The sequence below is a fragment of the Gymnoscopelus microlampas genome (assembly GCF_963454915.1).
Source record: "Gymnoscopelus microlampas genome assembly, chromosome: 2".
Lineage (NCBI taxonomy): Eukaryota > Metazoa > Chordata > Actinopteri > Myctophiformes > Myctophidae > Gymnoscopelus > Gymnoscopelus microlampas.
In genome coordinates this window covers 41,171,772-41,196,668 of record NC_139939.1, presented here as the reverse complement: position 1 = coordinate 41,196,668, position 24,897 = coordinate 41,171,772, and the positions used below count along the sequence as shown (strand labels likewise).

The following is a 24,897-nucleotide window of genomic DNA, read 5'->3' as shown; positions in this document are numbered from 1 at the left end:
AGTATTTAGTGTCATCGGTCACGGCTCCAGTAGAACAAATGTAAAGAGAAAAGGTGGTTTGCGATCTCTGCTGTATCATTTATTAAAGGCATGAATGACAGACAAACGTTGAGGCAGCGAAGGCTTTCAGAGCCCATATACTTGATTCAGTACGTGGTTGTAAAGATTGTGCTCTATACTGTGGCTATAAAAAGTGAATGCATCAGGTGGTTAAATGTGCATAGATGGTTTTGGACCATCTTTTTTCCACTATATAATGTTCATTACACTCGTGAATATGCCTGCTGTACGAGGGCCACATGTGGCCCTGTTGATCTCACCTATTCTGTTTTTCTCTTCCTTTTTTTGTCCCTTGGTTCTCTCTCTCTTTCTATTTGTCCTCTATTTCATGTGTTTTTTTGTGTCCCTCCTAAACTTTTCCATTGCTCTCTGGTTTTGTTCTTTTGTCTTTCTACTCTCCACTACTTGTGTTCCTCATTTCTTTTGTCCTGCCTGTACATCGTTTGTCCCTCTCTGTCCCGCCTCTTTCGTCTCTCTCTCTCTCTCTCTCTCTCTCCATCCTTCCTTCCTGTATCTGTCTTTCTTTCCTCTCTCTTCCTGTCTTTTGGTTCTCTCTCTACTTCGTTTCTCTCCTCTTTTCCCTCCTCTTCATCTCCTTCTCTTCGGCTCTCTTTCTCTCTCTCTCTCTCATTCTCTCTAGTAGCCCTAGTCCAAATGGTTCCCGCTTGGCCATGGACAGCCAGAACACTAACCTCAGGTAACCTACACACACACACACACACACACACACACACACACACACACACACACACACACACACACACACACACACACACACACACACACACACACACACACACACACACACACACACACACACACACACACACACACACACACACACACTCTTTTTCTCTCTCTCTCTCTCTTACACACACACACACGTACACACACACGTGCGCACACACACGCAACAGCACATCGGATTCGGGGTATTTTAGCGGTTGTCAAACTCTGACACACTCGACCCAGCTGTCCGCACAAAGCCGTCTCAGCAACCAATCACTCAACGCTACACACAAGCACGCTGCTATGCTGCAGTGAGGAAATGCTGACTGTGTCCTGTCCCACCGGGCAATGTCCATCTGTGGGTGTGTACTGTACGTGCATGTACATGCTTACCTTTCTTCTGGATGGCGTTGAAGCTGTACTGTATCTCTCTCTCCCTCTCTCGCTCTCATACATGCACATGTACACAGAGAATCTTGGAGTGGTGAGCTGTCAGTCCATCTCGTAGTGTGTTTGTATTTGCTCTCGGCAAGCTGTCTCGGTTGAAGTTTAACTTAATGGCCAGCTAAAGTGTGAGTTATTCTTAATTTTGTGTGGATGTTGCGCACTGGAAATAGTCAAAATAGCTGATATACAAGCTCACACTGTGAGCTTGTATATTGGCTATTTTCAGTGCACGACACCTGCACGCAACCAAGTATTCTTTAACTCGGGCTTAAGCCAGCAGCTCGGCACTGGTGAAGCCTCCTCTCTTTACTTGACTGTAATACCAAACAGGTGTTAGCCAAGCGACTGTTAGCTTAGCATTGGTATTGACATCACACCATTAGCCATACAAAACACACGTCTGTGGTTCGCAGTGAGTTAGCAGGGAGCACAGATTTTACAAATTATCTGTTAATGAATTGGTAACTGGAGGCAGCCACTAGTTGACATAAATATTATCACTACCCCATACAAGGCCAAATAGTTGGGTAATTCAAGTAAAGAAACTTAAATTAAGCTGTTGGCGTGTTTACATAAGTATTCAGCTGGAGTCGTAATGTGAGGCTGGATAAGTGTTCAGCTCATTGCATTGTCTGGTGTATCTTTGCATTAAAGCAATTTTGGATAGAGCAAAAACGGAGGCACCAGCAGAGAGGGAGAGAGGGATTTAATTTCACGCTGAAAGAATGTGGAGATCTCCCCCTTCTTCTTTTCTAATACAGATTCTTGGTCAGAAACTCTTGCAATAACAGCGGCTGGCACGATACGCGTGTTTGGGAAATCAACATCTGGTCATCTGGTCAAATAGTATCCATATGTGTCAGAACAGCCTCTGCTTATGAGTTAAAGCTCTGCAATGTTATCCAGTCAATTAGCACCGTTTGGTGCTTGTCTGACTCCTTATTAGGAGAGCGCAGAAGGACTACAGCCTTCAAGTGCTAAAAAGTATTTAAAAAAAAAATCTAATTCTCATTTTAGTATGGTTTAATATAGAAACCAATTGTGGCATTTAACCCCTTAAAGGAGCACTTCACCCATTTTCAACTGTATCTTCACATAATTGGTCCTCTCTAATGCTCATGATAAGCTGGCATAATTGCCGCCTACTCACTCTGCAGTCAGTAGTGTCATTAGAAGCCTTGTTCTCTAGTCTAAACTATACGCCGCATGGCTTGTCATCTCACATCCCAGTGGTTCATACCTACAGAATGCTTCTTTTTTTGGGGGAGGGGGGGGGGGGTAGCATTTTCAGGTTCATAGTGCAGTGACGAATGACAAGCAAGTGCAGAGAGAAGTGATGGGACACCTGTAAAATCCTGAGTGGCAGTTTAACTCTGAGAGACATTTTATGTCACACAACACAGGTCTCACAGGCCGACCTTAGCCTGGGACCAGACCACGAATCTGCCAGTGCAAAAAAAAAAAGCCCTCTGCGATTTGGGTCTGGCACCGCTCCGTTGTGAATCCATTTCCTGCTCCCGAAGTTTGGGGTGACCAATCAGGGCCCAGCATTCAAATATGGGAGACTGTAATTGGTAGTTGGTTGTAGGTCTAACCAATTGCGTACAGAGCCATTGTTTTGATCCCGCCCCTTGGGGAAGAAAACTCCTCATAGAAGCACCAGACTCATATCCATGCAGTGATATAGTCTGGCTACGCGAGGCTAGGCCGACCTGGCCTCAAACTGAAGACGGCGCAATTATATGGTTGGATGGTGCTCCAGCAGTGCAACTATGGAAGCACTCCAAAACCTATTGTTCTTGACCAAATTGGGCAAACGATCTTTACCGATGATGAATGCTTAGGCATTTTGGTAAAACATCAGATGGAACCCTAAAATACACACAAAAAAGTTGCTTTTTCAGGAAAAATCCACCTCAATCGGTAGGGCAAGTCAGATCAATGTGCAAATGTCACATATTGTTTGTAATGTCACTTATGAGATTATGTGACAGAACAACCTTTTAACAAGAACGTACAGCATGTGCGGGGCACTACTCTATGTATCTCTATCAATTACAGTCACCTTGGTGTCTCCGCAGGGCTTCAGAAACCCTAGCAGTGCTATAGTTCATCTTATCCTCTCCTCTCTGCTTCTCCTTATTTCCCCCTCCTGTCCTCTGCACACATCCCCTCGTCTCTCCGCTCTGTTCCAAAAAACTGTTAAAGTTATCAGCCTCGCGGCTGGCTCCGTGTCAGGACATCTGTCTTTTATCAACCCCAGGATTTCAGACTATTTCACCCAACACCCACATAGGCCCACCACACACACACACACACACACACACACACACACACACACACACACAGTAGTACACAGACATACATAGCCCACAACAGTTCTGATAAATGGTTTTCTCTATGCAGGGATCTTTTAAGGTTTGGAGAGAGGGGGGGGGGGGGACATGTTGTGTTGATACCAATTACCTCACTTTCAGTAACACTTCGGGGTCTTGAACGGTTGGAGTGTTGTGTTGTGTCTCGAGCAAATATGTATGTTTTCATTATGTCTAGACCAGCAATTCCTTTAATGGAGTACAGATTCATACTTAATTGCATACATACATGCGTACAATGAATACATGCATACAGTATTTATTCTTGTGCAGGGTTTCTCTTCATTATTGTGGGAAGAAGATGTAAAAGAAAGTATCCATACCTGATTGTATTGATTCTTACACGGTTAACGCTGAGTTAACGCTCCGGATTGTACTGTGGTGAAGTGAATTGGAATGTGTAGATTTCATTGCATGTCGTTCAGAAATGCTCCCCTCTCCCTTGTTTTCAAACTGACCATGTCTCTGCAGGGAAAGAAATCCAAATGTAGGCATTGTGCTACAGAGGCAGAAAGGCAGAAAAAAATACGTACCCTGGCGGGCAGCAGGTGCACGCAAAAATAAAGCATCAATAGCGTAGGCTGGTAACGAGGAGTGGTTGCATCGAGGTAGGCAGAAAAGGGAGATGGGTAGACACTCAACGAGTCAAACAAACGCAACAGCTGCAGGGGCCAGAGGGGAGCCCTGACTCGCTTTCATTAAAGCAGGAGAGGAGCAAAAAGCTGTCAAAGTGTCAAAACATTCATGTTTTATACAAGTTGAGCTGTCAAACTTGAGTGTGTTTCTATTAGAAGAGAGCTGGTTGGATCCTGTGTCTTCAGAATGTTTGGTTGACAGTGTTTTGGGTTACATGTGAAGAGTACTGCCTGCCGTTTTGTCTCACACACAGTCTCCTGCCTCCTCAGCACAGCAAAGTGCTTTTAAGTCAGTACGTATGTAAAGTGACTTTCTGTCTAACTTGAAATTAATAAATTTCACTTTCATATCATTTGAGGGCATTGAAATATCACAACTATTACAATGATACATTTTTACTCTCAGACATAGATTATACAGGATTTTATTCTTAAGCTTATTGGATCATATTTGGATTACGACTCAGGACATATAATTCCTGTCTGCACAACTGTAGTAAATATTATTTAAACACTCAGTCATTCAAGAAAATACCCACCTCTATCTTCTCCCCACTTTATGAAACTGTAAATTTCAAGACAGAAATTTAGAAAGGCTTGAATTGTCAGGACAAAATTATTTACAGTCCAGATTAACCGGTTGTGGTACAGACCATAAAATACAGAATATTTCAAATGTTGCACAGAGCCACGCCCGGTCTACACCATCCGACCCTCACCCTTTGACCCTGTACCCGAAAGAGGGGACTGACCCCAACACCCCCCACCCATCCCCTTAGCGTAACTAGGGTTCATATCCTCCCCCTTACACTAACTATAACCCGTATGCACCCACAGACTTACTGTACACACACACACACACACACACACACACACACACACACACACACACACACACACACACACACACACACACACACACACACACACACACACACACACACACACACACACACGCTCTCCAGCTGGTCTTAATGTTGCTGAGCATATAAGCTGCTTTAAGGCAGCCACTCATGCGTGTTCATCCAACTTTTGTGACTATTGACAGCTTCTTGGCTTTCTAATACTTAAAATAAAACACCTCGAGCTATGGTCTAAGCGTGAAATGTGATTTGCAAATAGTTTATTTATTATGTAAAGACAACAACACCCCCCCCCCCCCCCCCCCCCCCGTCTATTTCACTGCCTCCGTTTCATTAGAGGAGGAAGCAGAGAGTGACTAGACTAGATTGGATCACTGCAACATCTAAAGAACGCATTGTGTGCCCGAGTCGATACGCTTCGGTTCAATCGTGGCTGAGCCGGTCGACCTCAGGCGAGGGAGAGCTCTTGGGTCGTCAGACAGTCAGACACAACCACATGACTGTGGTCTGCCACACTGTCTCTCACATACGCTATACACTCTGCTCCCTCGCTCACATACGCTATACACTCTGCTCCCTCTCTCACATACGCTATAAACTCTGCTCCCTCTCTCACATACGCTATACACTCTGCTCCCTCTCTCACATACGCTATACACTCTGCTCCCTCTCTCACATACGCTATACACTCTGCTCTCTCTCTCTCACATACGGTATACACTCTGCTCTCTCTCTCACATACGCTATACACTCTGCTCCCTCGCTCACATACGCTATACACTCTGCTCCCTCTCTCACATACGCTATACACTCTGCTCTCTCTCTCTCACATACGCTATACACTCTGCTCCCTCTCTCACATGCACTGTACACTCTGCTCTCTCACTCACACACCTTGACTCCAGTGTTGCCATATTTCGTGAGAGAAACAAGCAACCCCAAAAGAAGCGACTAGGCCACATGAGCACGCACACGCACATAGCAGCTGTGAGCTTGTAGATCTGCTATTTTCAAAAGATATTGAAAGAAAAATGATGTGGAATATTTTTCGAAACATTTTAGCAACACAAATCTTGTATGGGGTCCCTGGCACAAAATAATTCCAGAAGAGGAGTCCGTGGACAAATACATATTAATTTGTGTGGTCCTTGACATGAATATATTTGAGAAACACAAAACAACATTAGGAAGCAAGCCCAAACAAGCAACTACACTTTAGAAAGAAGCCCAAAAAACTACCAACATTTACAAGCGACTTTACAGGAAAAACAAGCCCAAAGTCACTTATAATAGTGGACATGGCAACACTGCCTGACACATACCGTATGTCTGACACACTGTCTCTCACATACAGTACTCTCTGCTTGCTCGCACACACACCCCAACATTTACCATATGTCTTCAGCGTTACAACAGTGTTTGCTCAAGTGTATTTTTAACTTGTCATGCATCAGCGGGTATTTTCCCAACCAAGGTATATATCTTCATGACATTTCCATCAATATTTGCACTGATGTTCTAAGGAAAGGGGTTTATATATACAGTACATGGCAGATTATGGGTGTAAGGTATATTTAACTTCTGGAATAAACGCGAACACAGATTATTAGGTTGTCCTTTACAGTGTGTGTGTATTTAGAGTGTTTGATTTTCAATTTCAATGCCGTGTCTCAGGTGTCGGTTTACTTACCCCGCCACAGAAATGCAGTGTTGAGAAAGGTATATGTTAACAGTGCTCTTTACCTAAATATTGTCTGTATTTGTGGTGTTGTAATATCAGTGATTAATGTCCTGTCTGTGTGAAGCAGTGAAAGGGAAAGGGCAGGAGCCAGGCCAGCCAGGTGAAACACTTTAATCCAGCTAAAAGGTGAACCTACAATGTTGCTTTTGTAGGTTTTATTCAAAGGGTACATTTTGCTCAGAAATTCAACACATTGTATATTCCACAATTTTACAAGGCAGGTCAGAAACGGCTTCCCTCTTAAAAGTCTGGCATGGTATATTTAACACTGACACTGCCAGCCGTTTTAATTCAAACATTCAGGTGATAAACCTTAAAATTCCCTGTTTCTGTACTTTGAGAATTCCGTTCATAAATTAGTCTCTTCTCCAGGGATTATTTTTGGCCAGATAGAGTAGCATAACTTTGACAAAGAAATAAGTGTGACAGAATTACCATCGTTTTGGATTAAGCAAGTTTCAAGTGTCTGCACGCTTATTTTAACCACTTAGTCCCTCTATTCTTAGTTGCACTGTACTCGGTGTGCTGTTTTTTTATCTACATCAAATCTCTTTGCCAAAAATAACCGATCTACAAGCTCAAAGCGCATCGTGCTGCGAGCTTGTAGATCTGCTGTTTTTGACTAATGTTCCCCTTAGAATAGGGATGCTGGGGTTCAAGTGGTCGAATGGAATCCAATGGCTTCTTCGAAAATTCAACAAACTACGGCGTGCTTTGGGAAAGTAAAGTCGGCAGTAATACAAGTATAATCAAGTATAATACTAGAAAAAGTGCTCCTCGGAGCACAGGTCTCAGGTAGGTCAGGTAGGTTATTGTGAGCCAGCAATTTTTGAAATTCACCGATCAGGATGGAATATGAAAAATCTGACGGATCCGTCTTTATCACTTGACTATAGAGATAATGTGTACCGATTCGCGTGAAGTTTGGACACAATTTGTAGGAGTAATATCAAAATAAATAGTTTTGCAAAAATCGGTCTCCTGGTGGCACTATAATAGGGCAATATTAAAAGGGTGGCATTTGTTCCTCAACGTAGTGCGAATGTGCGTGCAAAGTTTCACAGCAATCGGACGCTGCTTTCATGATTTGCGGCATTTTGTTCAAAACGGGCCACTCCTGCATACTTTAGATGTCAATCTTAGCCAATCAGGATGGAATATTAAAAATGTAACGAATCCGACTTGATCACATGACTATAGAGATCATGTGTACAGATTTGCGTGAAATTTGGATAAGGAAGGAGTAATATTAAAAAAATAGTTTTACATAAATCGGCCTCCTGGTGGCGCTATAAAACACAGATGTGAAAAATGCAGATTAAAGGTTTTTCCTTGGCGTCTAGGCATTGCGCATACAACGTTTTACACAGATAGGTGCAGTTATAGGTAAAAACGTGAATCGACCTGTTATAGCGCCACCATGAGGCTGATTTGATCATATCTCATAGTGCGGAAATCTTAAAATGACACAGATGCGTTCCCGGATTGAATGGGTTAAAGAACTTCCAGTTATCAAAGGTAAAAAAAAAAGTTTTTTGGATGCTGCAGTGATGGTGTTTTTTTTAATCTAATACCTTTATGACATGACAGCCCCAAACCTGCTCATCTCTGCAGGGTGTCCTGCAGTGGGTCATGTTGGAGCATCAACACAGAACACTAGCTCTCACACTGTTTCTGGTACATGCTTCACACGCTAAAATAACTTCGCAAACACACGACACATTCTGTTGAATCTGCAGCAGCAGAGTAGTTTGGCCGACCTCTCGGTCATCTCCCCCCTCCCGCTGTTCGGGTGAAGTGTAAAGAACCCCGGAGCTGCATGGCTTCTACTTCCAGCGGCCCCTTCCTCATAAAGGGGTCTTTGATTGTCTGGGCCGGGCCGGCTGAGGTGCCAGAGCAGGGTCGGGAAGAGAGTTCCAGTATGGCTATAGCAGCCTCTTTGGCACCACTCACTGCCGCCTACCGGTACCAGCGCCCTTGAGGTCATTATGATCACACACACACACACACACACGCACACACACACTCTCTCTCTCTATCGTGACTGTGCAGGTTCAGGTGCAGGGAGCATTCTGGCACACATTCGTGCTGCTTTCACTTCTTAACTTCTCTCACCCTCTCTTTTTTTCATCTCTCTTTCCCTCTACCTTGGAATAACAATAATAAAATCCTCTGGCTCCTAGATTGAATGTGAAAGTTTGTCTTTCTCCCCGATCGTCATATTTCACCCAAGCTGTCACGGCAAAAGGAACCCTTTTTGCTGGCCTGCCAGGGCAGGTTTTCGGCTGTGCTGCGCTTGTATTTTCTATATTTACGGTCAAATATGCAGAGCTCGGTTCCCGTTTGGAAACCAGAGACGGCAAAGTATGTCGACATGTATTTTTAATTACACTGTGCCCTCGGAAGGGGGGGGAAAAAAGCGCTCAAATTATGCTTTATTATATGGTTCTCGGGCACCCCGGCCAAGAGCAACTCATTCCATTTTGTTTTAGGGCCGCCCCCCTCTCCTTCCTAAAGTGGTTTTCGGGACGGCCCGACTGCAGTCTTACCCTTTTTTTGACATGCGAATGGGGCCTCAGTGCCTGCCAATAAAATAAATAGCAGCTGACTTGATTATACAGGGATAGACGGGCGAAACACTGCACCCGTTTAGTTTGGAAATCCAAATAGAACAGGCCTTTTTTAACCCCGGCGAACCAGAGAGACCCAAGTGTGGAAACGGGTGTCTGTCTGAATGAGTGGGCGGCGATGTTCTGCTACCTTAGAAGGCCTCTCCTTCCTTTATATCCAGACTTAACCTCTGCGTGCGCCACCTTTGTTTAGCCAACGTTAGGCCATGCACGCTCCGCTCGCGGAGGTGGACAGTAGCGTCTTTTACAGAGGGGGCCATGCTGGCTCAGCGTCTGCTGCTGGGAAAACGAGGTCCGCTGTCCCGTCTGAATGGCGGGGGGAGATGGATTATGTTTTCACGAGGCCCACCCAGGCGTGCCACCACCGACACCACAGTGAGGCCTGCTGCGGCCAGAGCTGGAGCACTGACCAGAGATCAGCTTCCCCTTTTCCCAACATTATTCTTTAGGGCTGTCTCTTGAGTTATGAAATGGTATGCGGGGGATGGTGCCAGCATAGTTGAGAGAGTTCAAAGAGACAACGGGCCATAAAGGGATGGTTTGATCTGAAAAAGAACAATGTTAAAAATGCCAACTATACAGTTTATACACTTACACATTAGATATAAATATATATGTTTGAGCATCTTACAGCATCTAAACTAAACTCATCTAAACAATCCAAAGCATAAGGCAAAGTCCTGCTCACCTCCAGATCATAATAATCTTTATTTATATAGCATCTTTCTAAAACAGGGTTTAAAAAGCTTTACAAAATAAAAGAATTATGTGCTACTGTGAATTACAACAAGACAAAGGCAGTAAAAGATCATAGCAGTTTATGAGGTCTGAAATGTGGATAGAAACCAGACGTAGCTGAGCCTATAGTTAACCTAGGCATTGAATTAACTCATCACATCGCATTTCAGACATGCTCTTTTGAAATGTCTATTCACCAGCCCTTACTGTAGCATGAGGACATGATGCCACAGCCGCTGGTAGCTCCAGACACAGTTGGCAGTGGGCAGAGGCACCTAAAGGGAACACTCCAGAGGCCTTAGGTGGGGCCCCGAGATGTCCCAGAGGGCCTCTTACCGGCCTGCCGAAGGAAGAGCAAGAACCGTACTGATAAATGGCAGAAGAACAAATGCAGTCTAAGAAATGATGACAGAGAGAAATGAAGATGGAGGACAGGGCAGAAAGAACAAACCCTCTTTCTGCCTTTGTCTGACCAGAGGTGTTTGTCTCTCTCTTACGCTCTGTCTCCCCCCCGGGCCCCCAGGGGCTGTTACCGCCTGCCAGCTGGTCAGACCCAGAGTGAAGCAGAGATGTGGATCACATTGAGCCATGGCTTTGGGCTGTGTTTGGACTGCTGTGCTTTGCTCTGAGAGAACAAGAGGAAGAACAGGGGCTGGGGAGGGAAACTTAAAAAAAGCCTCTTAACCCAGTTTCAGTGGTTAAGACAATTTGAGATGGTGGAGATGGGGGAATTCCCTGCAGGCTTTATCTCTCGTGCGTACACGCACGCATGCGCACGCACACACACACACGCTTGTCAAAACAATGCAGAAGAAACAATTACACTACCCCAAGAAGATCATTTCTCTTCAAAGCAAACACCCTGCTGCGTTTGAGAGAGAGATCAACCAGGTGCTCAACGAAGATAAAAGTTGAGTTAAAAACGTAGATTGGTGATCAACGGGAACCAAAACGTGAAAAAGAGGAGAGATCCGAGCACTCAAAAAATAACAGAGTAAAATCAAGGTACTTTAATCATGTCTACAAAATGCTTCAAAAGCCAACATGTTTCGGCCAGCAACTAGTCTTCATCAGTGCAAGTGGGTAACCCTAGGTGCTGTGTTTGCTTTAAAGAGAAATTGTGGCGACAGTGTTCAATTCATTTGTTTGAGTAAACGGTGAACCATATTAATACATACAGTAACTGTCATCTTATTTCCACCCCGATGCTCCTCACAACTCTTCTCTCTCTCTCTCTCTCCCCCCTTATCCCACAATCCTCTATTCTTCCTCTCTCCCTTCCATATCTCTCGCTATCTCGCCATACATCCCCTTCCTTCATTTTGCCCTCTTCCTCTATCCTAACCATCTGTCCATTCCCACAATGCATTGCCTGACAACAATCCTCTCCTCATCCTCTCTCTCTCTCTCTCTCTCATCCCCCCCAGTCGTCCAAGCCAGTTGAAGGAGCAGGTGGTTCCGGGGGTTCCCCAGCAGGTTCTGTCCCCGGCCCAGCTGCCAGAGGAGGCCGAGTGCCTGACGGTGCCCAAGTACAAGAGAGACCTGGTGCAGAAGCTCAAGATCCTCCGCCAGGAGCTGTCTCAGCAGCAGCCCCAGGCGGGCCACTGCCGCATAGAGGTCTGCCGTGAGGAGATATTTGAGGTAGGAAGTGAAGGCCAACCAATGCTTTTGATGAGAAAATGGCGACAGTAGTTTATACGTGATTTATACGCACTGTAGTTGCACACATGTGTCTTGCATCAGAAATGGCAGATCTACAAGCTCATGTTCTGTGTGAGAGACACCAGCACGCAACTATGTATACATCAGGCGTAAGGCTCTGGATTTCTGCCATTTAGTAGACTAACGCTCCTAAAAACAATACGATTGCACAAGCTGCAAATGTGAACGAGGAATTAAATCATTGTATGCAAAACTTGGCCAACAAATAGCATGTCTTCATAATTCAGGAGGACACAAAAGGAACACCGGCAATCTATGAGAATCACAATGTAATCTAATCTCAAGTCTCATGTGGGCTCTAAGGTAACCGTAAAAGGGAATGTTTGGGAATTTCCAAGTGGGACTAGGCGCACATGCTAGCATGCACGCGCACACACACACACACGCACACGCACACGCACACGCACACACACACACACACACACACACACACACACACACACACACACACACACACACACACACACACACACACACACACTACATCAGCACAAACAGCTTTACAATGAACATACAGTATGTGTGCAACCAATAACCACATTACGTATTTAGAATGTATATATAAGTAGAAGGAACCATGCGTAAACACAGCAACTTTTTAAACACCATGTTAACACAATGTCCACAAGCGCACATCATCCATGCCCTTTACGTACGGGCACTTGTTTTCTTCTCGCCTCATTTACTCTCTGCACCAGAAAAACAGTCTGATGGCAACGCAGAACCAGTACCCAGAACCGCTGTACTATTTCTCAGTAGAAAGCACACCAGGAAGGGCCTTCACCACACAACACAACTCTACTCTCTTTTTATCCCCTTTCTCTCTCTCTCTCTCTCTTTCTCTCTCTCTCTGTCTGCTCTCCAAATCATTTGTTCTACCACAGCAAGACATTCTTTCTGGATGATTTCAGCAGTTAGAGAGAAGGGGGAGGATGGGGGGGGTAAAGAAAGGGTCTAAGACAGCAGTGGCAAGTATTCAGGGCCAGACATAACTTCATAACTACGAGTTGAGCAATGAAAGATATGACTTCATACCCCTTCGCGACGTGACAGCTGTGTGTGTGTGTGTGTGTGTGCGTGTGTCGCTAAGTGTGAAAAAGTAGAGCTGTGAACCTACTTCGGGTTTTCAAACAGGAACCCAAGCCATCAATTGCTACAGACTGCGTGTGCGTGCGTGCGTGCGCGCGTCACTCTGGATGCACACATTGCCAGTGTAAGTTTGCATGCGCAAGTGTCTTGGTTTCCACGTGCTTGTGAGTGCACATCTGCGTGTGCATGTGTGTCGTCATTTCCAGCTTTCACAGATGCAACGCTTATGTTGCTGTGGCAGGAGATTGTTTACCGTGGCACAGCTTCTGAGTCTCTGGACTCTTCATAGAAACGAGACTCTGAGCAGGAGGAGGCTCTTATGTAATGTAACATGAACACACACACACACACACACACACACACACACACACACACACACACACACACACACACACACACACACACACACAGACACACACGCTGGTAGTACTACAGTATATATTTGTGAAGCCTTCCGTGCAGCAAGCACACACTGGCTCTCTCTCAGTGACTCTCTGACAGACTCAGGTTTTGGTGCGTTTCCAGAGATTCCTTCCTAGGCACCATGAGTGCCTGGTCTTCCAGCACAGTGGTTGGACATGAGAACAATAGATATGTGGGGAACAACACACACACACACACACACACACACACACACACACACACACACACACACACACACACACACACACACACTCTCAGCATCTCAGCAGTTACATTTAACAATACTGCAGCCAATGGGTTCTGTCTCTATTACAGCCACTTTTGTTTGGCATACGAGAAGTGTCGGATATCCCATGAAGCTAATGTTGTTTTAATCAGTAAGCAACTTGAACTTGATTCACTACTTTCAGGACCAGAATTTACACAGTGCCTCACCAAAACCAATAAACATAGACTTAGGGAGATTAAACAAAAGACAGACGGATGAGAACATTGTACGTGAAATTGATCGACAGGAAAGCCAGTGAATGAAGATGTGTTTCATTGGTGTTGCTTCAAACATGCAACAGTGTGGTCAAGTCATGTTGTGCTAACTGTGATGCCTACTGTATCCTAGGAATCCTACCGTCAAGTCATGAAAATGCGTCCCAAAGATCTGTGGAAGAGACTGATGGTTAAATTCAGAGGAGAGGAAGGTCTGGACTATGGAGGAGTTGCCAGGTATTGTGTGTGTGTGTGTGTGTGTGTGTGTGTGTGTGTGTGTGTGTGTGTGTGTGTGTGTGCGTGTGTGCGTGTGTGCGTGTGCGTGGATACGCAGTAAAATCAGGGACTTGATTTTCCCTCACTCAAATAAATTGACTGAGGGAGTCAAAACATGCGAGGGATTTGTCAGTGTGTCTGTTAATTCTTGGTGTGCTTTTTTAATATACTGCATAGTACATTATGAACAATATTTAACACACTCTGTGTGCATGTGTGTGTGTTAGGGAGTGGCTGTACCTACTGTCCCATGAGATGTTGAACCCCTACTACGGTCTGTTCCAATACTCCAGAGATGACATCTACACCCTGCAGATCAACCCTGACTCGGCTGTCAACCCTGTGAGTTAACTGGCCCAGTGTTTAATGTGGTCAGTCATCATTAGAATGTCATGTATACATTATTTATTTTATCACATCCCCAGCCTTTATTTGCCCTGGGTGAGAGGAGTGATTCTATAAGTAATATCATATGATGGTACCAATCAGCGCTGCTGCAGTTGCTGTGTTGATCAGATATTATTTTCTCCATTGTCTTTGTGAATAACAAGGCAATGGGTATGTGATAAACAAATAATCACCCGGGCATTTGACATGACCTTCTGCAACATCCCATAAACTGCATCAAATGCCTATTGCCAGCCCTCGATTGGATAACCTTGTGCAATTACTGATGCCAGTGTGATAATCTATATCTATATATATAAATGTTACTTGGTTTTGTTGCTGTACTCAAGATACGCTCTCAACAGATTGATAACATCTCTGACAGTAGTTTGTTTTTAAGACCGACAACAGAGTAGAGTGAAAAATACAGTAGAAACATGAGTTAAGCTAGGTGGTAGGGTGGTAGACATTCCACATTTACTATTATTACTTCCACTATTTACTGTATGGGTCCTTAAATGTCTCCTTCAAACTGCTATATTTTTGCACTGCTGAAAAACAGAAACGGGATTAAACCAAAAGCATTAAAGATTCCATACGACTGTTAAAAACCCGACTGCTTAGTGGGTGAGCTGCTGGAACAGAACATTTATAAATAGGTCACTGGACTAGGGAAGAAAGGAACCATTTGACAGGCAGTTAAACCATAAGCTGTGTGTCACTCGCTGAACTTCTTAACCAGCCATTACAACCGGGAAAGCATCTGTGTCATTTTAGATTTTAGCGTTGGCTATTGTAAAATAGCAGATAAAATCACAGATAAAATAAAAGACAAGCTCGCTGCAAGCTTGCACATCTGCTATTTCTTTTACATTTTTGAAAAATCTTGAAAGTGTTGTGTCTTAATGGGTTAATAACACTCCCCTTCCAGGAGCACCTGTCTTACTTCCACTTTGTGGGTCGCATCATGGGCATGGCCGTGTTCCACGGCCACTACATCGACGGAGGGTTCACCCTGCCTTTCTACAAGCAGCTGCTGGGCAAACCCATCACCCTGGACGACATGGAGTCTGTTGACCCGGACCTACACAACAGCCTTGTCTGGATCCTGTAAGAAACACACACACACACGCATACATACGCACAACGCACACACATTAATTAAACTCAGTCCTGAATAGGCTGGTCATCTACAGGTTTGCCATCTCTACAAAGGTTAAACTAGAAAAGTGTGCTCCTCGGAGCACAGATGCCCGCCAGGCCTGGCTGCCTACCCAGGGCTGTGTCAGTCGTGGGGTGCAGCCGTCTAGCATGTGAGGTGCAGCCGTCTAGCATGTGAGGTACCCCCATGGATGTACTGTAAGTGTAATAGTCTCTGTGTTGTTTAGAGGCCCCTAAATGTGTGTTTAAGATTTGGCGCAGATGGGACACTGTGCTTCTTGATTGGTGTCACTTATTTTTGTATTGTATGACCTGCAGTTCAAGACTGTATAGGGCAAAATGTGAAGTGGCCTGTTATACTGCCATTATGAGGCTGACTTTAAAAGATTTGGGTGGAGGTTTTTCCTTGGCCTACTGGAAGTGTGGGTGGAAAGATCCCTGCTGCTCTGTTTAGTGGTGACCCAGATTAGCTGCTCACTTATCTCTCAAGTCAAATTCTGCTAACAGCAGAATCTGTCAGCACCACTGCCTTAAGAATGTAGTGGTGTTGTTTGTATTAAATAAACATGGAAGCACTCGGGAGGAAGGGGACTAAGGAAGGGGAGGGGCCAAACCGACTTCCTGTTTCTACACAAAAAAGGAGGTGGTGCCCCCAGAGGCAAAAACTAAGTGTACATACACAAATATGCATATTTTCATACAAATAGAAAGACAAACACACACACACACACACACACACACACACACACACACACACACACACACACACACACACACACACACACACACACACACACACACACACACACACACACACACACACACACACACACACACACACAGTTGCCTCTGATGTCGTATGTAGTCGAGAGACTCATGTCTCAGTGCATGGATCCAAACAGGTTTACAGAATATAAACAGCATCCATGAACACATTCACAGTCAACATAGATCATGCGCTTCCATCTGCCACACTGGGAAAGTTATGGATACAGAAAGCACCTTCTATTCCAAATAGAGCGACTGCCTATAACGCGCACACGCACACGCACACGCGCGCGCGCACACACACACACACACACACACACACACACACACACACACACACACACACACACACACACACACACACACACACACACACACACACACACACACACACACACACACACACACACACACACACACACACACACACCTCAAGCTAAATTAAACATGAAACCCCATATTAGTGATCTCTAGTGCCCTCTGATGGCTGAAACCACAATGGCAACTATCTCAGACGGGATTATGAAAAAGGGACAGTGTTTTTGTCTCTGAAGAGGGGTTGATCCCCCATGTCTTGGGGGTTCTTGGGGTTCCTCGAAAAAACATCTTGCATCTAACCCAATGCTCTATGCTTGCTCGTCAATGTAGCCTGCAGCGTCTTGGGAAAGCTCCAGTGTCTGAAAATATGAGACTATAATGTGTTGGGTGTTGATTTAGGTGTGTGTGTGTGTTTCACCATTCCAGGGACAATGACATCACAGGAGTGTTGGACCACACCTTCTGTGTGGAGCACAACGCCTATGGGGAGATCATCCAGCACGAACTCAAACCCAACGGCAAGAGTGTCCCTGTCTCAGAGGACACCAAGAAGGAGTATGTCAGGTATGGAGAGAAGTGTGCAGTAAAATCCTGAGTATTCGAGGAGGACTCCACAATTAGTCTGTGTCTCAACTGTTTTTGTGTGTCAATCTGTCTAGGTTGTATGTGAACTGGAGGTTCCTGCATGGTATCGAGGCCCAGTTTCTGGCCCTGCAGAAAGGCTTCAATGAAGTGATCCCACAGCACCTGCTCAAAGCCTTTGACGAGAAGGAACTGGAGGTAGGACCATCTCTTTCACTATATTTGTGGCCAAACTTTCCACCTTTTGCAAACTCGCTGCTCCAATTCTGTACTGCTGCTTTGCCCCCAAGACCTGTACTAACCAGTGGTGTACAATAACAAAGTATATTTACTTGAGTAATGTACTTAATTAGTTAATTTTGAGTATCTGTGCGTTACTTGAGTAGTCGTATTTTTTGATACTTAAGGCTTGCATTCCACTAGATTTCAAAGACAAATACCAGATATTGTACTTTTGAATCCACTACATTTCTAGGAAGGGAAAAAGTACATTATGAACAAACCACTTAAGCCCTATTTCAAATATAATGAAAATAGCAGATCTACAAGCTCACAAAGTGTGCATTGATATTAAAAAGAAAATGTACTTTGTAATTTGTTTTGAATACTTTTGGGTATTTTTAAATGCACAAGTACTCCAATTCTTTTAACTCGAGTACAAAATTGACTTTCACTTGTAGTTGAGTAACATTCGACCAGGAGTATCTATACTTCTGCTCAAGTACTGGGGGAGTACTTTATCCCCACCACTGCATAATGATTTTAAAACATCCCATGCCCCCCCGCTGCCGCCTCCTCTACCCCACAGCTGATCGTGTGCGGCCTGGGCAAGATCGACATTGCGGACTGGAAGTCCAACACGCGCCTGAAGCACTGCACCCTGGACAGCAACATTGTCAAGTGGTTCTGGAAGGCGGTGGAGTCGTACGACGAAGAGAGGCGAGCCAGGCTGCTGCAGTTTGTCACCGGATCGTCCAGGGTCCCTCTGCAAGGCTTCAAGGCTTTACAGGGTGGGTGTGAATATGTGGCTTTGTGAGAGGACAGGATTTGATTGATTGAATACTTTATTTAGAAGTTTGCAGAGAAAAAAGCTCATGGAAGTACAGTTCACAATACAAGGTCAACTAAATAGGATTGAAAAAGCCCAGAAATGCTGCAATGGCTTGTTTCAAATGGGGTCCTAAATTACATTAAATGACAGACAGATATGAGCGTGTGTGTGTGTGTGCTTATCTGAGTGCACGTAGTGTAAAGAGTGGGTTTGTGTCTGTGGTAGGGCTGTCACGATAATAACATTTTGCTTGACTATTAATTGTCACACAAATAATTGCGATTAACAATTTAATTTTGTGGCTTTTAGGCCTTGCAAACAAAAGTTGTACAGGGCAGATATGACAAAAAGCTTAAATACACAAAGACATTACTTGACAATGACCGATACCAACAATAATCTAAATCAATAATGTACGAAGAATCTATAATGCCTTGTATTATGGCCAAAATACTATACTACTACTGTAAAATTGGTTACAAAATAGTGGAAACAGCCGATCTAGATCTGCTATTTCCACTATTTCTGCAACATTTTCAAAATGTACAGCATATTTTTCAACACGATTATGACGATAATTGCTCTGGATGTAGTAGGTCGCGGACCCCATCTCAAAAAGAAATGTGCCAGGGTCAAAAAATGGTGTGATTTTTGATTGCAGATTGCCTTTTCTTGGCAACAATGTTTTTCTGCTTAAATCAACCCATACACAGCTGCTGAATACAAAATACATTCCATAAAGTAATTAGTTCATTGTTTGCCGTTGTATTAAAGCCTGAAACTATATGTGTGTGTGTATTGTAGGTGCTGCAGGACCCAGACTCTTCACCATACATCAGATCGACGCCAACGCCAACAACCTGCCCAAAGCTCACACCTGGTGTGCACACACACACACACACACACACACACACACACACACACACACACACACACACACACACACACACACACACACACACACCATACTGTACCTGCATACTACACACCATACTGTACCTGTATACACATACATTATGTTCAGACTCCTGATTGCCTTTTCTCTTCCTCTTGTTCACCTCTCTCCCTCTTGTTACTCTCTCTCCCTCTCTTTTGTCTATCCCTCTTGTTCATCTCTCCCTCTCTTTTGTCTATCCCTCTTGTTCATCTCTCCCTCTCTTTTGTCTATCCCTCTTGTTCATCTCTCTTCCTCCCGTTCGTCTCTCTCCCTCTTGTTCCTGTCTTTCCCCTTGTTCACCTTTATTCCTCTCGTTCTCTCTCTCTTCCTCTTGTTCCTGGCTTCCCCTCATTCACCTTTATTGCTCTCGTTCATCTCTTCCCCTCATTTGTCTTTCACTTCCTCTCTCTTCCATTCGTCTCTCTTCCTCCCTCCAGCTTCAACCGGATTGACATTCCCCCCTACGAGAGCTACGATAAGCTGTGCGACAAGCTGCTGACTGCTATCGAGGAGACGTGCGGCTTTGCTGTGGAATGAGTGACTTCTTTGGAGGGTGTGTCTTTGTGTGTGTGTGTGTGTGTGTGTGTGTGTGTGTGTGTGTGTGTGTGTGTGCGTTTGTGTGTATCACTATGTCAACAAAGCAGCGACACTCTCACTGACTGTCACCACACTGCACATGCAAGCCCCTCCTTGGACACACAGCGGGCGGATGGCAGGCCAGAACGCAGGCTGAAGCCACAGAATGGCTCACAGACTTCCTCTCCACGTTCTTCCCTTAAGACTTTTATCTTTTGTTTTTAATTCAGCTGCTATGAGAGACTTGAAGGTTGCTGACCTAGAAAAACCCCTGCAAGAATGTTGCATTGGCTTGACATTTTATTTTATGATTGAATTCTTTTAATTTTATCCTCTGGTCTGGTTTGTGTGATTCGAACGGTGATTCAAGATTCGAATGGTGATTCAAGGCAGCGCGAATAAAGTCTGCAGCGAAGGCGACATGCATTTTCTGTTTTCGTTCGTTTTTTGCGGGGTGGTGTTTTACAGTATGTTGCATAAGGGCCAGTTGTCTTTTGTTGGCTTGCTATTCAGTCTACAGTATGTCCATTTAGCTTTCAATCCAAATGATTCCAGTTATGTTTCTCATCTCCGTTCACTGCTGATGAATCAACAGGCTTGACTTTCATATTGGACTGAATTGAGCCCTGTGCTGCTCTTTAACATGGAGTCTACTGCTAGCCATATCTTGCCCACAGTAGCCGTTCTAACCTCAACTAATACACCCTCAGACTGCCATGGCCACCAGGGGCCTGGGGCATCAACTGAATAAACAACGCTGACTCATCCATCATACCTCACTGGTATGTTTTTTTTGACATATGAAGAGTCTCATTCCAAAATGCTCTACATTATCTGTTTTGGCAAGATTCAGTATTCCTTTACAGTTATACTTCCATGCAAGTTATTATTTCACAAAAGTAATATTTTGTTTTGCAAGTGGTAAATGTAACATTTTTAAACGGGAGCTCTGTCATATGTCATGCTTTTTCCACCAGTGAGATGTCGGTGTCCCAGAATTGTACGTTGGAATTTGGTCAGGTCTTTTCTTTTTTCGTGGCATTTTTGTGAAACGGAGTAAAGCTTGAACAGTGCAGAGGGACGCTTTGTTACAAAGAGCAAGCTCTTGTGAAGAAGGTGCGAAATCGAGCGATTTGAGGCTTCTGCTTCACTGAATGCACGTGTATACTGTAGGTGTGCGAGAAATGAATTGGATGCACTCTCACTGTGCCACCTGTTTTTTGGGGGGGGGCATATGTGTTGTGTGCATGGTGCACACGTTGCGTGCATGTACAGTATGTGAGGGTAGACATGTTATCCCCGCTATAAAACTGCATCAGATTATTCTCACACTGCGCAGATGACCGGAAACTCACTGTACTGGCCCCTGTTGTTGTTCATATGTTTTTGTTATTATACAGCACAGTTGCAAATTTGCATGTTTTATTTGTATCCCCCCCCTCCCTCCAAGTCAGCATAGCACAGCACAGTTCTGGTCAGCTCATACATGAAAAGCGGCCAGAGAATTTGTCCAGGGGACCAGTCATGTTGAAAGTTTATCAAGAGAGACAGAAATGCTTTTACAGTGACATCATTTTTAAAACGTATATATATATTTTAAAAAGCCAGAAGAATTTTTCTCTCTCTTTCTCTCGCCACTTTAGAGCACTTTACACCCCCAGCGGTGATGGCAGGAGAGGCTTTCTTCAGAAGAGATGAAAATGACCCCAAATATACCATATTTTATTTGCAAGCGTACAGATGCATTAGAAATATACAGAGTAAAAAGTATCTATATACCTGTAATTCTTTTTGAGTATATATATAAATATATATATGTACAAATACATAGCTATTTTCTATATGGCTGCTTGTACTTTATGTTCATTTTACATGCTAGCATGTTGGTGTCTGTCACAGGCCTCTGTTGCATTCTCAGGTGACGTTGTCTTGTCATTTTTGGTTCCTCTTTGCATTTGAATTTGTTTTGGGTTAATTCTGTGAAGAGAGCGCTGAACGTGATGGGATGTTTATGAAGGTTCACATGTTTGGTTCTTTGTCTGAAACCAGGGCAGACTGCATCACCTTTTCTATTTATTCGATACCCCCCTCCCCCCTTTTACGTCACATGCTATTACAGGAGACGACCACGTTAATCGCTCTGGGAACCTTGGAGTTCCTGCTTCTTAACTTTTTATTCAGAAAAACTTTAGCTAAATATTTATCCTGTCTACACACAGACACGTCACAGAATAGATTGAATTCATAGCATTATTATTTTCATTTTCTATTCTTTTTCCTTTGGTTTTTTTTTATAGGAAAAAACTTGTGCCTGTTTGTGAGATGATGACTTATTGATACCTGACACTGAATTCTGGTTTGTATATACATACTGTCCTTTCCTTGGACATCAGCATAATGGTAATGGAGGCTGACTGCACCTGTGTCCTTTTGTGGGCTACCAAATGAAACATCACTTCAGACCACAGAGAGGTGTTACAGTTAGCACAACTCCCTCTCACTAGAGCCTCCACCCCAACACACCCCCCTGCATGAATGGACCCTCAACAGATAAATGCCTATTTATTTGCAGTTTTATTAGTTGTCCTCCTAGAAAAATGTGTTGACATCTGTTTTTTGGGGGTTTATTTTAACTGCCTGCTGTCAATAGCGATTGCTTGCAACCATGAACAGTTTCTTACCTGATATTCAGAAACCTGTGTGTGTGTGTGTGTGTGTGTGTGTGCGTGTGTATACGCACTTATTTGTTGTAAACAGCTCAGAGCCTCCTGAAGAGACAAAACACCTTGAACCGGTGTTATTTGTACAGTATGTATAATTTTGTTCATGCCGTTATGTGGCTCGCAAGCGGCAACCTTTGATTTGACCTTTTTAACTTTATAACCAGACTCAGACATTGAATAGTTGTTTTTTGGGCACACGTTATGCACACTTCACACATCAACCATTATGTAGACACATATACAAAGTTCTTGATATGTACATTCAATATGCACAGACACACACACTCTGCTCCACCTTATACTGTATGTCCTTTTCTCAGTCTTCACTGAGGAATGTGTTGGGGGCTCAGTGCTTCCAGACAAAAGTGGACTGTTTTTTTAAATTCTCAATTTAGCAACCAGTATACATCCTAGGCAAGGTTAAGATCTCCATTAAACCGTTGAAGACAAGAGAGCCTATAAAGTGTGCTTTGTTGCCTGATGCCAGAAATGTGTGTGAAATCTCTCAATCTGATCTGAATCATGCCTGGTGTTCATGAATACACAGAAGTGTTCAGAACACTGCCCTGTGTCATTTTCATGACTGATTAACTCAACTTTAGTGATCAGTCTATAATTATTAGCAAGACCCCTCCCGACACTTTTATTCATTAATTTTCACTTCTGCGGGTAATTTCCTTTTCCTGTGTAAAATTAATTGATTTATTGATACAATTTGCAAAAAAGTTATTTTTCACCACCAATGTTTTATTTCTCTGTTTTGTGTATTTATTATTACAGTGTGTGTTCATAGTTTTTCACATCAGCTGCTCTGTGAGCTTTGTAACTGACACCTGTACATAAGGAAAATGAAAAAGGCAAATATTAAACTTCTTGTACCCTTGCAGAAAACTGAGCAATAAAAACATGCTGTTTGAAACTCACAGCATTATGTTTCATAGAACCATTGGTGCCGGTGTTCTCCTTATTTTCTAGAATATTCCATGCCCCAGTCTGTGAGCGTTCTCAGCTTGAGAGTCAAGTCAACCTTTTCACAAGCTTAGTGAAATCCTCAACTGCGAGGCCGATGCCTAGTGCAAGGCATCTTACAAATCTATTGAACATTCTCATTTCCACTTAGAATTTGGCTTTATTTACACAGGATTAAATATAGGAAAACGTAAGGGCAGAGAGGATGAAACATGTGCAACAGGTCTGCAGCCTGTGGCCGTTGCCGTTGCCTTATCCGGTCAGCTACCATCACACCCCAGATGCTACCATATTGATCCAATACATCCATGGCAGCATCCCCTGTGTGGTTCTCCAGCTTGCCCCAAAACAGAAAGACAAAGATGCAATTGGTGCAATGTCTTACTAGAGTGACACCTGGTGTCCAAAGCAATTCACTACAATCACTGCTGACTTCTGCATGTCAAGCAATATTGAAAACATAATTTATGGGACTTATATATAGATCATAATTGCTGATTACAAAAGGCTTGAAAATGAAAGAAATAAAGTCTGTTAGAATAAATATATTGCACTGCTATTTTGAGGCAAGAATGTTTTGACCTCCATATTTGGGCAAGACTCACATGGAACTCCATAATTGGGCACTTCTATATTTGGCCATTACCAGCTCAGTGGCCTTGTGGAGTGCCCGCCCTGAAATTGGGAGGTTGACGGCTGAGTCCTACTACAAAGTATAAAATGGTACTCGATGCATCACAACATATTAGCATTATGTCCAGGGAAAGTACATCAAGCTGCCTCACGCTACGGAAACAGGAGATAGGCTCCTGGCCTATGGGCCACATTGCTCAGGAACTGTTGGGTCCAAAGGCCACTTACTAATATCATGGGCAAGACTGACATGGAACTCCATATTTGGGCATGGCCAACTTCATGATGACATCATAGTGATGACACGAGCAAGCCCTCCATGCTCAAAGCTGGACGGCACAGGGTGTAAATAACAGTATTGATTGATAGACCCTACATCGCCTACAGAGGAATCAATTCATATTGGAAGACAGAGCCGTGATTTAATGTGTTGATGATAATCAGACTACATATACCCTCAACTGTATTGTAAGGTCAGACAGTTCTTGCAGGACACAACTGAAAGCGTTTTCACAGAGAGACTATATAAGGACAACAGAACCCATCACAGTTGTTCCATGTACTGCAGCAGCTTTGATGGA

At 43.8% G+C, this 24,897-nt stretch overlaps 1 protein-coding gene across 4 annotated transcripts in view; it reads left to right on the top strand.

The window, feature by feature from the left end:
- Positions 1–20,788, top strand: part of LOC311061738 (E3 ubiquitin-protein ligase SMURF2-like) — a 94,769-nt gene extending 73,981 nt beyond the window's left edge. Inside the window, exons 11-20 of one of the 4 annotated variants that reach the window (XM_084080428.1) lie at positions 704–757; positions 11,646–11,859; positions 14,069–14,172; positions 14,439–14,553; positions 15,530–15,708; positions 17,272–17,409; positions 17,505–17,625; positions 18,236–18,443; positions 19,283–19,358; positions 19,853–20,788. In XM_084080428.1, coding sequence (XP_083936554.1) covers positions 704–757; positions 11,646–11,859; positions 14,069–14,172; positions 14,439–14,553; positions 15,530–15,708; positions 17,272–17,409; positions 17,505–17,625; positions 18,236–18,443; positions 19,283–19,358; positions 19,853–19,952 — 1,309 coding nt within the window. In that variant the 3' untranslated portion in view covers positions 19,953–20,788. Of the gene's footprint in view, positions 1–700; positions 758–11,645; positions 11,860–14,068; positions 14,173–14,438; positions 14,554–15,529; positions 15,709–17,271; positions 17,410–17,504; positions 17,626–18,235; positions 18,444–19,282; positions 19,359–19,852 lie in introns of all 4 variants that reach the window. The other 3 variants (XM_084080430.1, XM_084080427.1, XM_084080429.1) reach the window with 3 other exon arrangements.
- The last annotated feature ends 4,109 nt before the right edge of the window (positions 20,789–24,897 follow it).